Source organism: Colius striatus, chromosome 1 (assembly GCF_028858725.1).
Source record: "Colius striatus isolate bColStr4 chromosome 1, bColStr4.1.hap1, whole genome shotgun sequence".
NCBI classification, from domain to species: Eukaryota; Metazoa; Chordata; class Aves; order Coliiformes; family Coliidae; genus Colius; species Colius striatus.
In genome coordinates, this window is record NC_084759.1 from 183,431,098 (window position 1) to 183,453,542 (window position 22,445).

Genomic DNA, 22,445 nt, shown 5'->3' on the forward strand with positions numbered 1-22,445 from the left:
CAACTTTTCAGGTTTATTTTTGAAGCAATCTTGTGGATAAGATACAATTGCCTTTCCAATAATATGCAAAGGGAACTGAGAATTCCAATCTTCATACAAAAGCTGAGCAATAAAATTCATTTGAGTCTAGACTTGGAAAACAAAAAGCAGCATTGCTCTGGGAAAGAGAAATATATTCTGATACAAAATGTTTCAAAAATAGTAGCAGTGTTTCTTGAAGAAAACACTCTGTAGTGCTCATTCTTTCTGTGCTTCAAAGGGACTACATACTCTTAAGAAATTCTGGTTTTCTTTACATCCTGCATTTCCTAGGCAGAAAAGCAAGCAAAGTGCGTGCGTATATTAAGAATCACAACTCTGTTGTTAAAGGAGAGAGCAGAGAATTCTTGAGTGAAATCCTGGTCCCACCAAGCACTGGACTGGAAGGGACCAGCAGATACAAATCTTGTTTTAGTTGTAGGTCTTTAATCTATTGGGGGAAGGCAGAAGCAGTAGAGAGCCGAACATACATTGCCACCCCCATCCTCACCCCAGCTGCACATACCAGCCACACAACAGACCAGCAGCCTGCAAGGCCAGTGGGAGGCAAAGCAACTGAGTGACACTAGGGTTTCATCTGACACTCAGAACATACATGGCACTGTAACAGAACCCACATTTGACTGTACAAAAGTATTCAGTGATTCTGTATTAAAAATTTTAAAAACCCTCCCCTTTGACAATAATACTCTGCCTTCTCTTTGGCTCCTTTCACCCTCCTCTCTTGCAGCTGCTATTTTATTACATATGCACCAAGAAAATCCAAATTCTGAGCAGTAAGATTTGGAGATTAAACCTTCAGCTATTGTTACGGCTGCTTTTCTACCCACCAGAGCAACACCTAGAACTCCATCCCCTTGGGACTATGCTTCCCAGGAGGTAAAGGGCTGTGCGTTTATCAGCAAAGTGTGCTTGTGAGCTGAGTGGAAAGCAGACAGCTTCCAGCATCAGTGTTCAGCTTTAGCAAAGGGGAGCTCCAGACAGTTGCACAGGTACCAGTGCAAATGGTATCTGTCCACCAGTGAAGTCTAAGTCATACTTCCTCTGCAAGGCCGTGTAGAGATCCCTGAGCAAAAGCCACAGCGCAACCCCAAACTGGAAAGAAGCAACTGCTGTTTTGTCAGAGAGAAGCTGCACTCAAGCTAAAGTTCAGCTCTGGGCTGATGTGGCTCAACAGTGGCTGAAGCCAGGCTGGTAGGTCTGTGCACTACAGCACATAGCGGGAGCTGAGAGGCTGGCGAGCTCCTGGCAGCCTTGAGCAGCACCACGTCAGATCCTGCAGGCAGGTTCCCACAGCAGCACTCCAGGAGCATGCAGCAAGGGGACAGGTGCTGACTCCAAAAGTAGTGATTTAAACTCTAGGCCTGCTGCATCTCAAAGCTGCTTATACTGCAGTCCACTCTCTTTGTGACAGTACTTAACGTGGAAGAGGCACACAGTGTAAACAGAAAGAGTAACCACGTCATTCGGAGTGGTCGCCAGGCACATTAGCTGTGTTGTGTTTCCAAATGCCCTTCCTGGCTGCAAAGCTCAACGCTCCCCTGCTCCCTGGGCAGCACAAGGCAACACATCACAGCAGTTGCTTCAACGTGTCACAGTGGGAAAGGGTATAGGGGCAAGGCTTGTGGTAAACTTCCTCCCTCTTCCAGTTAGTTTAAGCTTACATTCATAAATGTTAAATATTTGAAATCTAGATCTTAATAACTGGACACTTTCAAGATTTAACAGGATCTTATTTGCTAGTAGTGCAGAATTTCTGAACTATTTCTTGCATATTGTTATTGTGAAAACATTCACAGTGCTAAAAGGCAAGGGACAACAAACAAGACTTTAAATTGAAGTATTACTTTCATCTCCATTATACTGATAAATTATTTTTACCACATGAACTATCAAGTTGCATCAATGAAATTCACTAACCAGATTTTTCACCATGGAAGAATCCACTAATAGATTTTCTTTCAGCTTAAATTTGTCTCAATAATAACCCTATACCCTTAGAAGATAAACTCTGTTGATTAAAAAAAAGTAATGCTCCTGAGATATTTCAGGAAAGACACAAAGAAAGGTCAGATTGATACTGAAACATGTACATGAAACAGTTGTAAGAGGAAAATGCCACGACTCACAGATCTGAGTATCTACAGTTATTACATCAAAGTCAGGTGACTGGTTTTAAGGAAGGCATCATTCAGGTATGAAATGGCAGGTGATACCTTTAGCTGGTCCAGACTGGGATTCTTAAAGGAGAGGTGGGGGTGGGAGAAATAAAACCAAGGAAAGCCCAAACCCGATTCAGTCGGCTGCTTCCTGCTAATGTTTGATAACACTGCGTGTACTGTACACAATGCCTTCTGCCCGAACGCGTTCAAGGATTGGTCCATAAACATTCTTCATCAATGGTATAACCATGCCTTTGGCATCTATTTCACCTAAAACAGAGACAGGAAACACAAGTGTTTAGTGCTTTTAACTTGGGAAGGGTTTGGCTGCAGGCCAGGCTCTGTGAGGGAAGGCCGGGCACAGCCAGTCGCAGCTGGCTCCAGCCCACCCACCACAGGGCTCAGGCTCTTGGACACAATGGCAGAGCCTCTGGGAAAGCGTATTTGAGAAAGGGCAAAAGGCTACACAGCAGTGAGGAGTAAGGAAGAATATGTGAGAAACAGCCCTGCAGACACCGCGGTGAGACAAGGAGGTGGGGAGGAGGCTCTCCAGGTGCTGGAGCAGAGACTCCCTCAGCCTGCAGTGTGATACAGCCAGTGCCTGAGAAGGAAGGAGTGGCAGAAAGGAGCCAGGATGGACTGACCACAGGCCCCATCTCCCATTCCCCACTGCCTGTGCTGCTCACAGCAGGGGAAAGAGGCTCAGGAGTCAGGAAGAGAGCAGAGAATTTGAGCCTGGGAAAAAGCCAGGCTGTGTGGGGAGGTGTGGGGCAGAGGGGAAGAGCCGTTGCTTCAATTTGTCTTTTGGTGGTTTTTTTTTTTCCACACTATCCTAATCTTTTTTCATTGGCAATAAATCAGTCTCTCCCCAAGTTGAGTCTGTTTTACCCATGATGGTAACCAGGGAGTGATCTCTCTGTTTTTATCTTAACCCATGAGCTTGTTCACCTTGGTTTTTTGCCCTGTCCTGCAGAGCGGTGAGAGCACGGCTGGGTGTGCATCCAGCAGCCCGCCAAGGTCAACCCACCACAAATGCAAACTCATATATTGCAATCAGATGAGCTTTCCTTTTCTAAATTCTTTACATGTATATACATATGGAGACTTCTCAGCCCTGGCATCGTGTTCTCACACAGCATCAGTACTGTGTCAAAGAACAAAGGAAAAAGTTTGACACACATAGTAGCATACACAGATTGAATTTCATTCATAGAGCTGTGACACTGTGCTTAGGTGAAGACAACAACAACAACAGAAAAAAAGACACCCACAATTCTTGCTCACAGCAATTAGACAGGAGAAGAATGCAGTTCTAAAGATCAAGAGCAGAGTCTGCCTGTTTCTATATACGCAACACCATCAAGTAATATGCCCCAAGCCTCATATTTCATCAATCTAGAAAGCAGTAGTGGAGGTTGCTTGTTTGTTCAGCATAGGTATGTTAGCCTGCTTCACTGTGGCATAATCAATGGCAAATCTCTCCTCTACACCAGTGAAACTTTTAACATTAAAAGACTAAAAACCTCTGCACAGTAAATTATGGATTGTCACTGAAATATCCAAGCACATGGATTTAAAAATCCTCTAAAGAAGACAGGAAAAGTTTGACAATTTTGTTAAAAGTACACATATAGACACTTCAGCTGCACTATACATCTGCTTTCTACAGGTAGGAAGATACACAAGGTGACATTGTTACTGAAGTCTGAACAGCCACTTACCATCTAGAACCATCTTGGCAGCAATAGCTGTGGGGTAGCCTACTGTCTTAGCCATCGCTGAGTATCCGTTGTTATCACCATAGACAACAAGATCAATATATTTGTCTTCCAAATGACCAGAAGGATGCTTGAGACCTATTTCATTTCTCATAACAATCATATCTCTCTCTCCAGGGCCTAAGAGAAAAGTGCACAAACTATTAATTATGTGTACTTCAGTCATATGACAGCGAGGTTCCTGAGGAGCAAGACTCTATGCACACGCAGCACGTGTACCAGGAGAGTGACTGGAGACAGGGACTATTAGGGAGGACAGCATATTAAGATGAAACTAAAAACACAGCAAAGAAAGAAAAAAATTAAGTCAGGGGATTAAAGAACATCACAAGACATCAAAAAAACTAATATGAAAGTATTTTAGTGAAGGTGAATAAACAACTCCAATTAAAAGCTGCTAAGAGATATTGACTTGTTCCACTCCAAGCCGAGACAAAGAAGAATTTCTCACATACCAAAGAGCAACTTCGTCTCCATGTGCTTTGCAAGAGCCCCCACAATGGAATCTGCTGCTGGAACTGGTTCATCTCCCAGTAAACCTAGCCTGGAAGAAGAAATCAGGCTTAAATCATTGCCTATCAAGAGCTTCGTCTCAGTTTTGTAAATTCCAGCTTGTTCAATTTCACAGTTTCAACAGGGACCAAAATGGGTATAACTGCAAGCTTTTTTTCTCTTTCTCCTCAAAAGAAAACCCCAAACCAACAGAAACACCCTTAAAAAATAAAAATCACTGGAACATTTACCATTCCACTGCCTCCAGCTGACTTTTGTCCTTTTCCAGCTTGCTAAACACAGCTTCTTTAAGAACATGGTACTCAGCAGGCAGATTAATTCCAACCAGCTTGCACATCAGCTCTTTCTGTATTAAAAGAAAAAAACATCCTGAAGGCCTGACATCTGTCCCCACTCCTATTCAGTCAAGTTCTTGACTATTAGTTCCACTAAGCTCAGTTAATATCCAGTACTTCTGAAAATACAGGTTATGCATATAGGGAAAGAAAGATAGTTTGAAATTTTTAAGTTGCAATAGATGAGAATAGGGGTCATCTTTTCCAAAAACACTTTCTACTCTACCACTCAGGTGCTTCCCAAACTTAGTTACCCTGTCCTTTGGCAACGAAGGAAAAAACACAGATGAACAAGGAACCTTGTGAGGGTGGCAAGGTGAAAGGAAGGCACCTGGAGACAAGCAAGGTTGGCAACTTGAGGATATCTTTCAGACAGTCTAGAAATGGGTAAAGTCCCTTTCGAAAGGGAGGGAAAAGACTGATGAGATGTACAGGGCCTCGGTAACCCTGGGGATATTAACAAAAAGCTTTCTGAAGATTTTTGTGTATTATCTGAAGGCCATTTTGTGCTATCTAGATGCTAATATTGCTTGCTTCATTCACAGCCAGAAGGATAGTAACAGAGATATGAAGGAGATAATGAAGTGAGCAAGAACTGCAGTATCTGTTTAGAGTTCAGGTGACCTGTCTCCTCCACTTTCCAGGCAGAGCAGCTGAAGTGCCAAGATGACAGAATCTTAAGGGTTGGAAGGGATCTTGTAAGATCATCTAGTCCAACTTCCCTGCCAGAGCAGGACCACCTAGGGTAGGTCATTGCTGAGACAAGGTTTGCAATGAAACTAATGAGCTGATAGTTATTTTCCCAGATGACATGACACTGTGTACTTACTCACTGCGACTGGAAGGACTGCAAATTCCAGCCACCTTTGCAAAGAAAAGTTGAAGACGTCGAAATTGAAAGTGGGCAAAAATGATCTCAAAAAAAAGTAATTCCCAGACAGCAGCCAAAAAAAAACCCTGAGTTTGTGAGATGAGCTGTGCTGTATGTCAGTCAGACACAAGCAAGACTGGGCCTCTTCACCCTGTGCCTTCTTGGTTTTAAGAACACTCAAGACATTCTCAACTTGAAACAACAGCATCATCAGAAAAACCCTGCGCTCTCCTCAGGCCATCACACGGCATTAGGCCTGGTGGCTTTTTCTAGATTAGTGCTGATAAAAGCACAGGGAAGGAAACAGAGGACAGAGCTGAATTCTGTTATCTGAGTGCTAAACAAAGCTACTCTCTCAGGGGTTTGCAAAATGGAAGAAACATTTCTCACATGACAGACAAACAGACCTTTTTGTCAGCTCGGCTCTTTACACCATACCGAACTATGAAATTCCCTGCTCTGCCCACAGAGACAATCAAAATGTCAATTGTCAGATGTAACAGCAGACCAACATGGCAGTCATACCTTGTCTGAGATTAAGGTGAAGGGAGGTATCAGAAACGAAGAAAAAAAACCAGAATAACAGATGACCAAAAAAAAAATAAAGCTTCTACAGAGTTTTAACCAAAAAGGAATATTTTCATATACTCATTTAAGCATGACCTCTTATTCGATACCTGAAAAACAGTTCTACACCAAAGATCACAGGCCAGTGCCAATACAGACACTGTACATTCATGGCAATGAGGGCTGGAATGCCATTTAATTTAATTTAGCAGAAAATTTAAGACAATTCATAAGAACATTGTAGGAGGTCTCTGAGGATCATCCAGTCCAATGCCCTACTTGAATCAGGAGTACCACCGGCACTCAAGTCAGCTGGGGCTTTGTCTAGACGAGTCTTAAAAACCTCCAGTGTCAGAGACACCAGAGTCTCTCTGAGGAACCTGTTCCAGCACTGCATTACATTCTTGCTGAAGAAAATCTTCCTCATTTCCAGGAACAAAAAGCAGGTAAGACCAGGATACAATACAAGATTCCCATTGCTAAGCATGCTCCAGCCTAGCAATAAGAAAAACATTAACAAAAAAAGAGGAAAGTAGACAGAGTAATCGAAGTAACTCACCCAGGTTAGAGGTGGTGTGGTTGAGCTTAGCAAAGGGTAAGGATCTGAGTTAATTAATCCTAGTTTTACAAAGCCTCCCATAGTTTTGGAGTATCCCTGAAATAAAAGAATGACATGGTTAAAAATAATAATCACTTGAAAGGGAGGTATTTCCCCTTGGTTGACAGTGGACACAATCATGGCAGTGTTAGGCACTATTCCCATGGGAAGGCAGCCACAACACCACTATACCAGGGGGCTGCTGCCACTTAGACGTATCTTTCCCAGCCCCTCTCCATCTCTCCCCCTACTGTTTCAATGCCCTCTGTAATGAATTCTTCAGACGTGAACACTTCCAGGGCAAGCAGCACTGGTTCATGACTTCAAAGGGCTAAGCTGGGCAGCACTAGTCAAACTCCAGCAGGTCACTGTAGGCGGGGTTACCTCAGCCCGCTGGTCCACAAACTACCCAATTTGGGGAGCCCAATGCTCACCTCCGCTCACCCCAGTTTTACACCAGTCTGATGGCACCAACATCACATAAACTGATTTTAAAGACAAGAATCCTGTGTGTTTGCATCTTTCCTTCAGGAGTATCAGAGACACAACCACGACAGCAGTGGAAAGATATTTAAAAGGAACTGCAATAGCTGCACAATAAAAGAAGTCTCAACTTTTCATTTATTTCTGTTTGTTTCCCATTAACACTCCCATGCAGTTGCTGGATACCTGAAAACACTTACATGTAAGTGACTGGAAACACTGTAAGAAAGTAGAATGCTGGAAATGAAGTACCCAGAAAGAGGGTTAATTGTAATTAGGAGCCACCTCCACCAGCAATAGGTTATCAGCTCAGATCCTTCTACGACAGCTCTTTTTAAACTGACTCCATTAGCTCTCTGCACTAGAAAAGGCACTCGAAGATGTTAGCCTCTGCCCTGAAGGGACTGCTTTCTGCTCTGCAACACAGCAGCACATGCAAAGGGCCAAGAGGAACTTCTGCCCTGCTCAGCACTATGTTCTGGCATGTAGGTACCATGCAGGTAGAGGTATGGCACACAACTGACACACAACTCTATCAACATTCCCCCAACCCAAAGCAATGGACCTGCTTTAGGGGTTTAGAAAACAGCACTAGCCACAGAAACATCACTCTTTTGGCACATTGGTAACAAGTCTTCAAGTCACCCTGACACATTTGCTTTTCCTTGTGCTAACACTTATACAAAAGAAGAAAATTTTACCAGACACCAAGTGGAAGAGTAGAAACTGTTACATTAAGACTTCATGATGAGATAGATGTCTTCCACATATTTTTAGCTTCTGAACAAGATATTGTATCTAAACTGACAAAGAGGGAACTACTGCACTTTTTAACCCTTATTCCCTCACACCAGCCTTCTATCTGATTTTCACAGAATCATAGAATGTTAAGGGCTGGAAGGGGCCTTTAGAGATCTAGTCCAACCACCCTGCAGAAGCAGGTCAGCAAGCCTTCCACCCTCCCAGAAATAAAATTAAAGCCTGGTTGGATTGCAATAGAGGAATTAAGAGGGAAAGGACATACACATTCCTCAAGCCACATACAAAACAGTGACTTATATCTTGACATAAACCTTAAACTGACATATCACAGCATTCAAATCTTTCTCAGACCTTCAATATGGTTTTATGGTTTTTCCTTCTTAAAGTATATCGACCCACAAAATAATTGTGGTAGTTTGAGCCTGGCTGGATGCCAGGTGCCCACCACACCGCTCTACCCCCCACCTCCTCAGCAAGCCAGGGAAGGGGAGAAAATAAGATGGGAGTCTCATTGGCTGAGATAAAAGCAGTTTAATAAAGAAACAGCAAAGTCACGTGCACAGGAAGCAAAGCAAAAGCAGATAAAGCTGTTACTCTCTACTTCCCATCAGCAGCGATATCTGGTCACCTCCCGAGAAGCAGGGCTGCAGTACGCGTCGCGGTTGCTTTTGGAAGGCCAGAAATGAATCTCGCCTCCCCTTCCTGCTCCTCTCCCCCAGTTTGTATTACCGAGCTGACATTATATGGTATGGAATATCTCCTTGGTCAGCCTGGGACAGCTGTTCTGGCCGTGGTCCCTCCCGAGATTGTGCCCACCCACAGCTATTGGTGAAGGTGGGGGAAAGAATGCTGGAGGGACAGCCCTGATGCTGTGCGAGCAGTAGTCATAATATTGATATCAACAGTAAGCACAGCACTGCAGGAGCTGCTGTGGAAAATCACTATCGTCCCAGACCCACTACAATAATAAAAAAAGAAATAGGAAAGAAAAACATGTTATGATTGTGCTTTGTGTATCTAACAAAAGGAAAAGAGTCTATCAGTTAGAAGGAAAGCACATTTCTGTAAACATTTTACTCAACTGACAAAAATGTTAAGGCTGCTCAAATTCAAACTTTCCAGCTACTTAGTGAAAAACCTTCTCAGTTGATGGACAACTAATTTTCTGTAAGATTTTTACATTATGTTTTTCACAGGAATATAGGCAAAGTGTAAGTTCAAATTCTCACCAAGATAATAGATCAACTCTTAAAAATACCTGACAGTGACACACAGCACACAAATCTGTCAGATTTTGGGGGTTTTTTAATCTTCTATCAATCTGACATCAAATACAGAGGAAAAAAGAAACATACAAACTAAGCAAGCTAATCCATGAGCTGCCTAAAGCCAAGTTAAACTACTTTTCTGGTTTGCAACAAGCACCTGTTAAATAAACCAAGTAAAACTACATTAGAAAAATGAGAAAGAGGCTTTAAATCTTCTCTGAGCTGGGACAGTGGGGAGCTCATAAATAGCAAGTGCAGAGCTATAAAAGACTAGTTTTCTTAAAATGACAACATTAATCTCTCAAGGAAAAGAATAATTAATAAAACAACAAAACAACTTACTCTGTATCTCAAGGTGCCTCTCAACAAAGTGTGAGCTGACTGAATACCATACGGCTCAGCATATTTTGTACTGTCTCTGTTAGGAAAACCTTCCAGATTTAATCCTGGGAAAAAATCCATGGGAGTAACAGAATCAAGTAATGCTCCTCCAGCTGGAATGTTGATAATCTAAATGCGGTGAAAGAACAGCAATATTATTTTTGTGAAGTGTTGTTTTACAGCAGAAAAGATGAAGTATGCTCAAAATAGGAACAGCACATCTAGTGTTTCTGGTGCAAACAAAGGTCCGATCTAAATAGGGCGGCTGCACAAGCCCTTTAAGCATATCCTGTGATACAGAATCATGCACTATGGCAGACCTTACTAATCAAAGAGCTAAAACAAGTCACATCCTTCCCACACCCACTGTTCATTCCCACTGCACTTATACTAAAGTTGCAGGTTCCCATTTCACTTAAATGACTGTAATTTTGAAGCACCTCCCCAAGCTACACCAGTGTGAAGGGAAACTCTGCCCATAGGCTCCCTGCTGTTAGGTTTGGGGATTTCTTTTTTTCTCTCTTTTATGGGGCTGGAGAAAGCAAATGTAAAGAGAAGGAGGGGGTTTTGTTTCTTTTCCATTTAAAGATTAAAATAAATCAGAAGATATCACACTGATATAAAACTGCTGCTTATGTGTATCTTTACTTGCAATTACAAAGCACAGAGAGAATACACCACTGAAGGAAAACAAAATAAGGTGGGCTGGTTCTGTTATCACTCCCACCCAAAGCCTTGAGCTCTGCTTCCTTCAAGCAGCTGATGCACAGATCTGCTATGTAGCATCAATACAAACTCATTCTGTGTCTTCTGAACAACGGGGTAAGGTTTCCTTCTAGAAGGAGGACTAAAACAATGAAGTCTGCAGCAGCATTGAAAAATCTTACCATGCGTGTCAGACAAGACACCAGTGTGGCAGAATTATGCACAACAGTCAAAGACAGGAAAGGATTTATTGTCAAGGAAGAAAAAACTGCAGAATTTACTATTAGGAATATTTACTATTCCTGTGCAGGGGCTAATTTTTCCTAATAACGGATGAACCAGGTCATATATAAATAAGAAATATTTTCACATTCTGCAAGAGACCTTTTCATCTGAAACTCTGTTGTTGCTTTTTAAACAATGATAGAGTCCCTGAATTTCTCCTTTCTTACCACAATAAGAACAGAATAAGTCATGAGAAAACATCTCAGAAGATTTCTCAGTTATGCAGATCAAAACAGTTAGATAATTAGCTAAACTTTATAGCAGTCATACAAAGCAGTCATCTTGACATTTGAAGAGCCTCTACTCGGTAACTACTCTGAGCAAGTGCTAGTGATTACCCAGGACTGTAAAGCAGAAACAGAATAATGGCTTGCAACAGCTTTGCACAAATCAGCTACAACCTCTCCATAAAACAGATGCAGTGACATTTGCTAAGTTGTCTAACGACTCCTGCACAAACAGCAAAACAGAGCTTACATAAAGCACATCAGGAAGCACTGCACACTTCACAAAACCCAATCACTGTGTTATTGGTATTACAGATTTTCCAAAAAAAAGAAAAGAAAAGAAGAGTTTTGTTCTACACTGTTGTCAGGGTTTAAGCCCAGTTGGCAACAAGGCCACTCAGTCACTGCCCTCCATACCTCCACCTCCTGTAGGATGGGGAGGGGAAAAGAGACCAAAACTCGTGGGTTAAGATAAGAACAAGTATAATAAATAAATTAAACTAAAATATAGTAACAGTAAGAAGAATAGAATATAGTAAGAGTCATTGAAAGAAACAAAATCCAAGAAAATTACAACTCTACCCCAGCCAAAACCAGGACAACTGTGCAAGTGCAGAAAGAAGCTGTTTGGTTTCCAAACACGACCAGACAGCAAAGCAAATAGGATGCACTCTGACCTTTGATTCACTGAGCCAAAGACAGGGTAATTAAGTGGCAAAAACACACAACGGGGATGGAAGCTGAACCCAGAACACCAACCTACCTCAATCTACTGCTTTAGACATTAGAACACTCTCCTTTTTTGCAATCAGTTTCCATATAGTAAGAATTAAGCTGTCAGCATCACTCTGCAAATGTTGCATGCAACTTGCTTAGGCAACTGTCACTGGCTTGAAAGTGAACACAGCACCTTAAAAATCCCAATCCCCTCCTTAGCCCAATACTACCTGCTTTGTCTGGCTTCAAATGGAAATATTAGGATTACTTCACCTCTCCATTTTTTAAATAGGTAGCAGACTGAATTGTATTCAGCAACACTCCTTGTGGGCTCCAGCTGAATTTGTACCTCAGAGGATTACCAGAGTGTTCTGGAGCTGGCAGGCCACCGCAGAAGGAAGTGTAGGATACAACCTGTCAGATTTATCCACAGAAAAGAAACAATGAAGAGAAGAGAGACCAGGATGCAAACAAAACAAAGTTACCACCCTGCAGAATCCCCATTAACTTAAACTTCCTCTTGATGTTATGTCCCAAACATGCCAAATCAGACCTATGATGGCCAGGAGAAACCAAAAGAATTTCTCTGAGCAACAGTGTCACACTGTCATGCTGCAGGCACTGTCCATATAGGAGAGGAAACCAAAACATACACTGAGACAAAGCCACCTTTTAGCTGATGGTCTCACAAGTTGGATTAGTTAGCACCAAATTCCAAGCATCAGAAAAAGTAAGGTGTACAGAGCATATTATATATCAGTGACACACCCAGAAAATGACTGATGCTAAAGGAATGGTTTTACTAATAACAACTTGGTACTAATAACAACATGCACCACCTGCCAACCTTACCATAGCACCAACTTCTTTTGCCTTGTCAATACATTCCATTGCCAACATATGGTCGAGGCCAGGATCCAAACCCATTTCGCTGACAACTGTAATACCAGCAGCTTCTACACTAGAAGAAACAGAAATATCCACTATTACTGGCATTTTAGTCAAGAAACCTGTCTAAGAAAGGCCCAGCCAACTTCCCCAAGCTGGTAAATAACAGGCTCTGTTTGCATCTTGGAAAACAGAGAAGCAGATGTTAAAGACTGAACAGTGTCAACCACCTAAGAGTTATTCTAGCCTTGGTTTCTCTTTCTTGGCTGCAACATTTAGTGGCTGGGGGAAAAAAACTCCTACCAGCTACTCCATATCCCACATTCTCCTGGACAGTGCTATCATGTAGGAAGGCAGGAAGGCAAAGGACAGCACAGACCTAGTAATAATTGGTCTAAACAGCTCCTCCAGAGAAGAGAGATGGAAAAGCCTTCTTTCCTAAATTACAAGCATTTAGGTTTTCTTAACAGTTGCCTACATTCCCATTATCACCACAAACTGAGGTGATTTGTCTTTTGTAGAGACACAGCTGTACAATTCTGATCTCACATGAATCACAGAATCACAGAATCTTAAGGGTTAGAAAGGACCTTGAAAGATCATCTAGTCCAACTTCCCCTGCCGGAGCAGGACCACCTATGGCAGGTCACCCAGGAACTCATCTAGCTGGGTTTTGAATGTCCCCAGAGAAGGAGACTCCATAACCCATGTGGGCAGCCTGTTCCAGTGCTCCATCACCCTCACGGTGAAGAAATTCTTCCTTGTGTTTCTTTGGAACCTCCTGTGTTCCAGTTTATACCCCTTGCCCCTTATCCTATCACTGGCCATCATTGAGAAGAGCCTGGCTCCACCCTACTGACACCCATCCTTTACATATTTGTGAACATTAATGAGGTCACCCCCTCACTTCAGAGTTTCCAGTACTGTGGCACTTAGATGAAGCTCCATGCCCAAAACAACATAAAATCATATAGTAAGTAGGACAACAGAAACATTAGAAAAGTTAGAATTATCACCAATTTGAGACCAATATAGTGGGCCTGTCCAAAAGGAGATGGCATGAAGGAGTATATCGCTGTGTAAGCCAAGAATGAGTTTTTACAAGGGGAATGCAAAGAATGCCAAACAAGCTTGCTGTCACTGGTAAGACAGGACATCCCAGCTGCTCAGGTTGAATATCAGCACAGCTCAAACATCCAAACAGGTCTGAGGGGAGAGGGGAAGGCTCACTAACATGGAATAAGATAAGGCCTACAGAGAAGTACATTCCACTGTTTAGACCACTAGTCTGACCAGACTGGGTTATGTGCTTATTTATCTGCTCTGCCATAGCCTCCACACACAGCTTTGGGAAAAGGTACTTAGTCCTCTGTCATAGAAAGGGAAGGGGAAAGAACACAGAAAACATTAACTCACAATCAGCATTGCAGGTGTAACAGACTGCAAAATATTCAGATCATGCACTGAAGAAGGAAGCACCTCCAGCAAGATGCTACTCTCATACTTACCTCTCCTGGAGTTCTTTCATAGCTGGTGTTAAGTAGCTGGCTGTTACCAAGTTCACTTTGTTGTCAATACATTGCTTAGCAACCAAAGGATGTACTGAATAAGGCAGCAAACTACAAATGAGAGAGAATTATGCAACATCAAAATGCAACCAGTTACTTATGCTGTCACTGGAAAGACACAAAGGTTTATTTGTATTACATTTACTTGAGCTCTTGTGGTCATGTAGTCAAGTCATACCTGCCTGGCCCTGAGGAGTTTCATACCCACAGAAGTGAAATGCTGCCCTATCAGAAGAGCATTCTTGTATGCACATGGAACAGGGCAGAGGACAATAGAAGGATCATTCTTTAGACAGTATCTTTTGTCATACTCCTCTGTGTAAAGAACAAACCCCTCACCTCTTTTCAAGGCCACTTTCTAAACAGGCATGCTGGAGGTTTACAAGATGCAAAAACTGTAAACCCACCCTTGAGAAAGCTTGCATTACAATGAGCTTGCTGAAGTGCTTTGTGAAAAATGTGCACTATACGGAAGGTAAACAATACTCATGACATCCATGGCAAAATGAACAAAATGGCAAGGACTAAAGTCTTTTCCTCTCTTGTTTCAATACCTGGAAAGAGATCTTTCTTAAGATACTCAGGGGAACTAGACAAGATGCCAGAATTTTGCTTCCTCTTGCAAACATGCAAATTTGATCCTAGGAACACATCCACCAGTGGACAACACAACTGGCCCCTCACATTAAAGCTGTGCATACAATTGGGGAAGACTTCTAAAGAGATGCTGTAGTCAAAGCCCCTTTGAAAGTCTGATGCTAGTTAGGACTAGTTACCTATACAAATGTGACCCCAGTTCTTGGGCATTAAAAAAAAAAAAAAAGTTATCATGTTGATTTAGGTTAGTGAACTAGGAGAAAGCAGCACTGTGACTGAGGGCTGAGCTCATCATGTTTTATACTGAATTCTGACCTGATCACAAGGTTGTGTTTCTTCACCAAAGAGGACAGCTGCTCCTCATGCTTAACGACATCCACATGAACTGAAGTAATGTTGTTGTATTTTCTTGACAGTTGTTCAAGTTGTTCCTTCATGATAGAAGCTGTTTTAAAAGCAAAACACATCAATTATTACCTAAAGATGAAAGTAAGTCCAGGCTCTCCCACGTATAATTGTGCTTTACGCACACCACCTTCTTCCTGAAGGGAAAAAGTTGCATAGCTGTTTACCTTCACTAACAGTTGAAGAGAAATCAATCACAAAACACCTTGCTTCCCTTAAAGCAGTCAATTATATTATCACTTGCCAGTGTCAAGCCATAGCAGGTAACTCAAGAACAAGAATCTACAAAGAATACTTACTGTTAGAAGTAAAGAGCCTCTTACCGCTAAACTGTGTAATGAGAACAGACTTACAAACCATTAGCAACTTTGTGGATGTACTTAAAATGCACAGAAGCTTTCACTGCATTGTTTCTATCAGCAGACTAGGTCAAGAGAAATTGTTTATGCAAAACTGGAAGTTATCTCCCTTATTTTCCACTCTATGAAGAAGTAGGTCTAGAAGATGAGAAAAAGGATTGTTAAAACTATCTTTATGTAGAAGAACACCCCAGAAACCACTAGCTCACTTGCATCACATGCATATGTCCTCCTGGCATGGTTTTCTGCAGCAGCACTGTCTACCTTTGCCAGGTAACTGAGTACCCATGCAGTGGGAGTAGATAAACAAAACAGAAAGATGCACACATTCACATCTAGGTTCTTTTTTCTTTGGGGAGGGTGGGAAATCTACTGAATAGAAGCACCTTTTAAGTAGAAATGTGTCACAAAAGTGTCATTGACTAGTTATAAAACCCCAACACTTTTATTATAGGCTAGGCAGGGTTGAGAACCACCCCTAAAAGCATACTCCAATGTCTAACTCTGACCCATCATCCAAACTGTGGCAAGGTCTATTTAAGTTTTAAAAACCATACATACTGGAGGTTCAGTCAGTTTAGCTCAGATGAACATCTGCCACTCTTTGCTAAGTGCTGAAACATACTGAAAATACAGAGTTTTCAAGTGATCAAGCCCTTGATGGAAGGATAAACAATGATTCTTTTTGAATCACAGAATGGTAGGGTTGGAAGGGACCTTTAGAGATAACCTAGTCCAACCCCCCTGCAGAAGCAGGGTCACCTAGATCAGGTTGCATAGGAACATGTCCAGGAGGGTCCTGAAGACCTCCAAGGAAGGAGACTCCACAACCTCCCCGGGCAGCCTGTGCCAGGGCTCCATCACCCTCACAGAAGTAGATTAGTTTTGGAAAGTTTTTGAGGGTGAAGAATGCAAATAACAGTCACACAAGAGGGGTGCTTGGATGTGTATGTTCAGGTTTGAGAAAAGTTTTAGAGAAAAATCACAGGAAAGCAGCAAGAGCTGTAGTAAATAGTTGATACAGGAGAAGGTGGCTCATCTGAACTAGAATAATAATCCTACCACAACAGCTCTGGGAAAAATAAAGCTGACCAGCAGTGAAATAGAACAGCTCTACTACACCCAGTCAATGGCAGGACTGGTCCATTCAGGCAGTCCAGGATTTTTATCTTTTTTTGAGGGGATAAAGTATTAATGGAAAAACTGTTAGAAGCAGGGAGTCACAGAATGAGAAAAATTAAAAACTTTAGAATGGAGAGAAAGAGAACTGAAGTCAGAATAAGAAGGAGGAACTCAATGACATCCCACATACAGCACTATGAAATCAAGAGGCAATTTTTCTTTTCCTTATTTATTTGGCAGACAGTCACACAATAGACTTCATGCTCCGATTTGGGAGGGATATCACCCTTTGAGTCTACCAACTTATGCGAGTCATCAAGCGGGCTGCTTGGCAGAACAAGGTGTAGGAGGAAAACAGAAGGCGAGAAATTCCCATCATGGTCCTAGATGTATTAAATACTGTTGGTATTCATCTTCATCAACGACCTGGATGAGGGGACAGAGTGTATCCTCAGCAAGTTTGCTGATGACACCAAACTGGGAGGACTGGTTCATTCCCCAGAAGGCTGTGCTGCCATTCAGCGGGGATTTAACCGGCTTGAGAGTTGGGCAGAGAGGAACCTCATGAGGTTCAACAAGGACAAGTGCAGAGTCCTGCATCTGGGAAGAAAGAATCCCATGCACCAGGACAGGCTGGCGGTTGAACTGCTGAAGAGCAGCTCTGCAGAGAGAAACCTGGGAGTGCTAGTTGATAATAAGCTAAATATGAGCCAGCAATGTGCCCTCGTGGCCAAGAAGGCCAATGGCATCCTGTGATGCATCAAGAAGAGTGTGGCCAGCAGGCCAATGGAGGTTCTCTTCCCTCTCTACTCTGCCCTGGTGAGGAATCATCTGGAGTCCTGTGTCCAGTTCTGGGTTCTTCAGCTCAAGAGGGACAGGGAAGTGCTGGAGAGAGTCCAGCGCAGGGCCACCAAGATGATCAGGGGAGTGGAACATATTTCATATGAGGAAAGGCTGCGGGAACTGTGGCTGTTTAGTCTGGAGAAGAGGAGACTGAGGGGAGATATTAACATTTACAAATATCTAAAGGGTGGGTGTCAGGAGGTTGGGGCATCCCTTTTTTCTATAGTAGCTAGCAACAGGACAAGGGGTAATGGGATGAAGCTGGAACACAAAAAGTTCCACTTAAACATAAGAAAAAACTATTTCACTGTTCAGGTGAGGGAGCCCTGGCACAGGCTGCCCAGAGGGGTTGTGGAGTCTCCTTCCTTGGAGGTCTTCAAGACCCACCATCAACATGTTCCTATGCAACCTGATCTAGGTGAACCTGCTTCTGCAGGGGGGTTGGACTAGATGATCTCTAAAGGTCCCTTCCAACCCTACCATTCTGTGATTCTATGATTCATCAGCTTATCAAGTGCTGGGGAAGCACTGCACAACTGGAAAGGTAGGGTAAAAAATATAACCCAACTGCCTACCCCAACAAGTGCCTTTCCTTGCAGGTTTACCACCTCACGTGAAACAGAATAATTAAACAGCACTGAAATGGGAAAAGGTTTTGCTCTCGCTTTTACATCCATATGGAAACACTGAAAAGGCATGCCTGCTGCTTCCCAATTTAATGAAATGTTGTGTTGCACTGCCTCTCGAGGGAAGATTGCAATGGAAAAATTGCATGCTTTATGTGTTTTAAATGTGGATTTGGATTAGCATCACCCTGCTGAAAAACAACCACTTTCAACTAGTGCAACAACTATCTTGAGGCCTAAAATATTCTGGGTCACTACAGAGGACATATTTTCTCCTTAAAAATGATCACTTCTCTAACCTGGCCAAATAAATGCAGAGGTGATGTATTCAATCAGTTTTTCATGGCAGTGGCTATTTCTGCCAAAGCACGGACTACTTCACTGAAAAGCAAGACGCTGACTCAAAGTCCAGGAGGGGGAAAAGGTCCAAAGAGGAAAATCTGGTTTTCTTTTTCAGGCTGTGCTTGGTTTAAGTGAGACAGGAAAACCTTAAGTAGTTTTAAAGTCTTGATGAACATTTAGGTTCAACACAGCTAACTAATGGATTTAGTAAAGAAACAAGTGCCCAAAAAAGCTTACCCCATCCCTCCTTCCACACAGCCACACATTCATAGATAAAGCTGGTTAAAAAAAGAGAAATCTTTCAAAAGTCTGTTTCAGCACTTTTTAACAGAAGTCCTGTTTATAGCCAAGAACAGCTTAATAAAACAAAATCAATTCCCATCACTCACCATTTTTAACACAACAAAGATAAAAACATTAAGCTTAATGTCATACTTGGCCTAAGCCAAGTATGACAAAGGGCCTAGATTCAATCTGGCTAGTTTCAATATTTACCTATGGCTTAGTCCCACCAATCCTGCATGTGCTAACATCACCACTAAAAGGGAGAAATCCAGTCTCTGTCTCTACTTGTTCTTTCCTCTTATCTTGCTCCTACTGATGACAGCACTTACCATTGTAAAGAAAACACAACTGAAAAAGAGATCCAGGTTAAAGCAACCTGTATTTACTCCATCTGACTGAATTGGCTTCCCAACTCAGCTCACCATGCTGCCAGCACAAGGACAGCAATGGGAATACAGCCAGGAGAAAGGAACAGACAGGGAAGGTAGCAGGTGGGGCAGAGGCTTATGGAGAATTAAAAGCATCTGTGCCTCTAACTTAGGGTCTGATTTCCTTATGGCCGTTCCAAAGTCAATGGGAAATAAACATTGCCAGAGGGTGATTCTCCCACCCTAATAATCAACTTGGGCTGACAGAAAAGAGCTAGGCAAAATCATTTACTAATTCAAACCAGTTAAGATTTCTGTCATTTGCACTGAAAGTGTTGCAGACTAACAGTAGAGAACCAAATGTGGCACTGTGGTGTGCATTTTATGCTTCCTTCATCTACCTGCTTGCTGTCAAATATTAGACAAGAATCATAGAATGGTAGGGTTGGAAGGGACCTTTAGAGATCATCTAGTCCAACCCCCCTGCAGAAGCAGGTTCACCTAGATCAGGTCGCATAGAAACGTGTCCAGGTGGGTCTTGAAGACCTCCAAGAAAGGAGACTCCACAACCCCTCTGGACAGCCTGTGCCAGGGCTCCCTCACCCTCACAGTAAAATAGTTTTTTCTTATGTTTAAGTGGAACTTTTTGTGTTCCAGCTTCATCCCATTACCCCTTGTCCTGTTACTAGACACCATAGAAAAAGGGATGCCTCAACCTCCTGAACATCTTTGTGTCTCTTTCCTTGTGAGCTTTTTTAGTGTGTGCTGTTGAAACTGCAGGGTTTTAAGCAACCCAGATAAGAGGCACCTGACATGTTTGCTCAGTGCTTGGCTTTCCCTAGAGTTTACACATGCAAACATTTAATGTGGCTATGTTATTTTCAAATCAATTATATAAACTCTAAATGCTCAGAAAGCTACAAAATTCTTTTCTGCCATGCATACTACCAAAGATTTTCTTTAGCTGTTCTCACAAGCAAATCCACTTATTACTTACGAGACAGGTTCTACAATGCTAGCAGGTTTAAATAAGAGACAACTTTTCAATGAAAACCAGGCAAAGTCTTACATACCAACTGTGATGTCAACGCTGGAATCTCTAGTGAGATACTCTAGTACAGGACCAGAAACATAGCCAGATCCAAGCAACAAAACCCTCTTCTTATCACCCATCTTCAGTGACTGAGCGTATTCCCTAGGAGGTGTTACAGGGCAAAATTAAAAACCACACAGGAGGAGGAAACTGTAAGCTGCTAAAGCTGACAGAACAATATGTTTTAGCAAGTCCACAAACCAAGAGCTCTGTTCAGACCAAAAGTCAACTTCCTGGCTATCTAACTAACCACTGCCTAGTACTGCAGTCATTCTTCTGCTGCATAACTTCTAATTTCATTCCTCTGATATAAACGTGATCAATTCCTCAACACCTCCACTGCTTATCCAGTTGTCACTGGCTGTTCAACAGTGTTTTTCCTCAACTAACACTATTTTTTTCCTGATGGCCAAATTGCTGCAACCCTGTCACCTGAGGATCGCCGAGCTGCCTATGTCACGGCAGGCTGTTAGAAAGGAATTCCGGGTTCTGCCCTGCTCCCTTTGCATCATGGGTAACTGCTGAAGTACACAAACCACGCTGGGGAAAGCATATTTTTCTTAAGTTATATTAGGTTCTTATTAGTCCCTCAAAGGAACATTATAGTCAAGAATAGTCGAACAAAAGTTAACGTGCAAATAAGAAATCCTACTCACACGCAGGAACTCAGATTTGAAAACCATCACAGTGTTCCAACCAAGCTTCTACTAATCTCCTAAATAAATTTAAGAAGTAGCTCTCCTGTTGACTTTCAGCATAAAATTTATTCACATCAGATTGTGCATTTCTTTTTTGCCAATCAGTTCAGCAGGTGTTTAAATATGCTCTCATAAATGTGTAAATTATAGTTGAAAAACACATTTTGGTTGTTTATCATTCTTTTTCCTTGTGGCTTAAATTTGCATTAAGTTGTAAAATTAGGATTGTCAAACTGTTTGTCTAAAGTATCATCACTGTGTAGAAAAAAAACTATTTAGCAAATTCAAAATGAAAATTCTTAAGGCACCTTTTCTTGTTGAAGAAAAGGAAGCTGTTCATTGCCCTATTGTTCAAGACAATCAATGGAGATTGCGGTCTGGCTTTTCTTATCCCATATCCTGAAAATAAAATTTAATAAATAAGTAACACCTTCAAAGAAACAGACTTATCAGAAACTCCATAAGTGTATAAGCAAGTGCCTCAATTTCCCCTTTACCTGCCTGAGAGTTTACACAGGTACATACTGCACTGGGGACTATGCCAAAGAAAGAATCTTCACCTCTAGCTGACAAGCTCATGACTGGTTTGGTTAAAGCTATTGCCCTTAGAAGAAGACTAAGCATAAATGTACTAAATAATGCTTGGTTTAGACCTTTTGGGAGCTCCATGTGGCATCCCCAAGTCAGTTTTGGTTTGTGATTTTTCAGTTGAAAAACGGCCATAATAATGAAGGATGGCATTGCTGCCTGCCAGAGCAATACCTAACAGCACCACAACATGAGTGGTATTGCATGACCTAAAGCATGGCATGAAGAATCTGAGGGCATTTCGGAGAACAAAGCTTCCAACAATGGCATTGAAAGACTACCCTGAGTGAAGAGTGTTAAATCAATGCTAAATACATCTGTATGATCTGTCTGAAACACATTCCAGCCTACTAACTCTGTCTGAGTATTTGTAAAGCTTGAATTTACTCCCCAAAATTTCAGATGTTCCATCCTCTCTTCTTCCACTTTTGGGCTCAATTACAAGCTTTTTAAAAGTTATTATTTTCAATTCATTACATCTGAATGGTATGTACCAACATATCACCTCTTTAAATTATTGCTATAGATTAATGTATATTTTGACCTTCATATAAGTTAGGTCATGATTTAATCCATTCACAGAAAGCCTCCTAAGCCCATCATACCCTTTCATACAACAAACTCAAGGACCTTCCTCCTCCTACTATCAATTTTAGCAGAACATCCTCCACAGCTACACCCTTATGGGCAAGGGAAGAGAAAGAATTCCCCTCCACCCTTTACTTAGAAGCAGTGGAGAAGCAGTAGTACGCAAGAGGTTGGAGCAACAGTTTCAACTAAGGAGAGACTTCCCATATGAAAGCAAGCTGGATTCTGCAATCAAACTTCCCATCATATTTATTAAAAATTAGAATGCCTAGAATGAGGTCACACTTGGATCAAACATAGCATGTCTGCTCTAGGACAGGCACAAGCTTAGTATACAGAAGCCATCTATGCTTTCAGTGCATATAGGGCTTGTGGTCAGACCAA

At 42.0% G+C, this 22,445-nt stretch overlaps 1 protein-coding gene across 3 annotated transcripts in view; it reads right to left on the bottom strand.

The window, feature by feature from the left end:
• AASS (aminoadipate-semialdehyde synthase) overlaps positions 1 to 22,445 on the bottom strand; it is a 34,082-nt gene continuing 11,637 nt past the window's right edge. For all 3 annotated transcript variants that reach the window (XM_062017887.1, XM_062017894.1, XM_062017880.1), the window contains 11 exons: positions 20,168 to 20,289; positions 15,060 to 15,189; positions 14,088 to 14,198; positions 12,544 to 12,652; positions 11,965 to 12,105; positions 9,719 to 9,886; positions 6,825 to 6,920; positions 4,723 to 4,838; positions 4,435 to 4,523; positions 3,923 to 4,099; positions 1 to 2,471 (listed from right to left, as the gene is read on the bottom strand). In XM_062017887.1, coding sequence (XP_061873871.1) covers positions 2,353 to 2,471; positions 3,923 to 4,099; positions 4,435 to 4,523; positions 4,723 to 4,838; positions 6,825 to 6,920; positions 9,719 to 9,886; positions 11,965 to 12,105; positions 12,544 to 12,652; positions 14,088 to 14,198; positions 15,060 to 15,189; positions 20,168 to 20,289 — 1,378 coding nt within the window. In that variant the 3' untranslated portion in view covers positions 1 to 2,352. The remainder of the gene's footprint in view (positions 2,472 to 3,922; positions 4,100 to 4,434; positions 4,524 to 4,722; positions 4,839 to 6,824; positions 6,921 to 9,718; positions 9,887 to 11,964; positions 12,106 to 12,543; positions 12,653 to 14,087; positions 14,199 to 15,059; positions 15,190 to 20,167; positions 20,290 to 22,445) is intronic.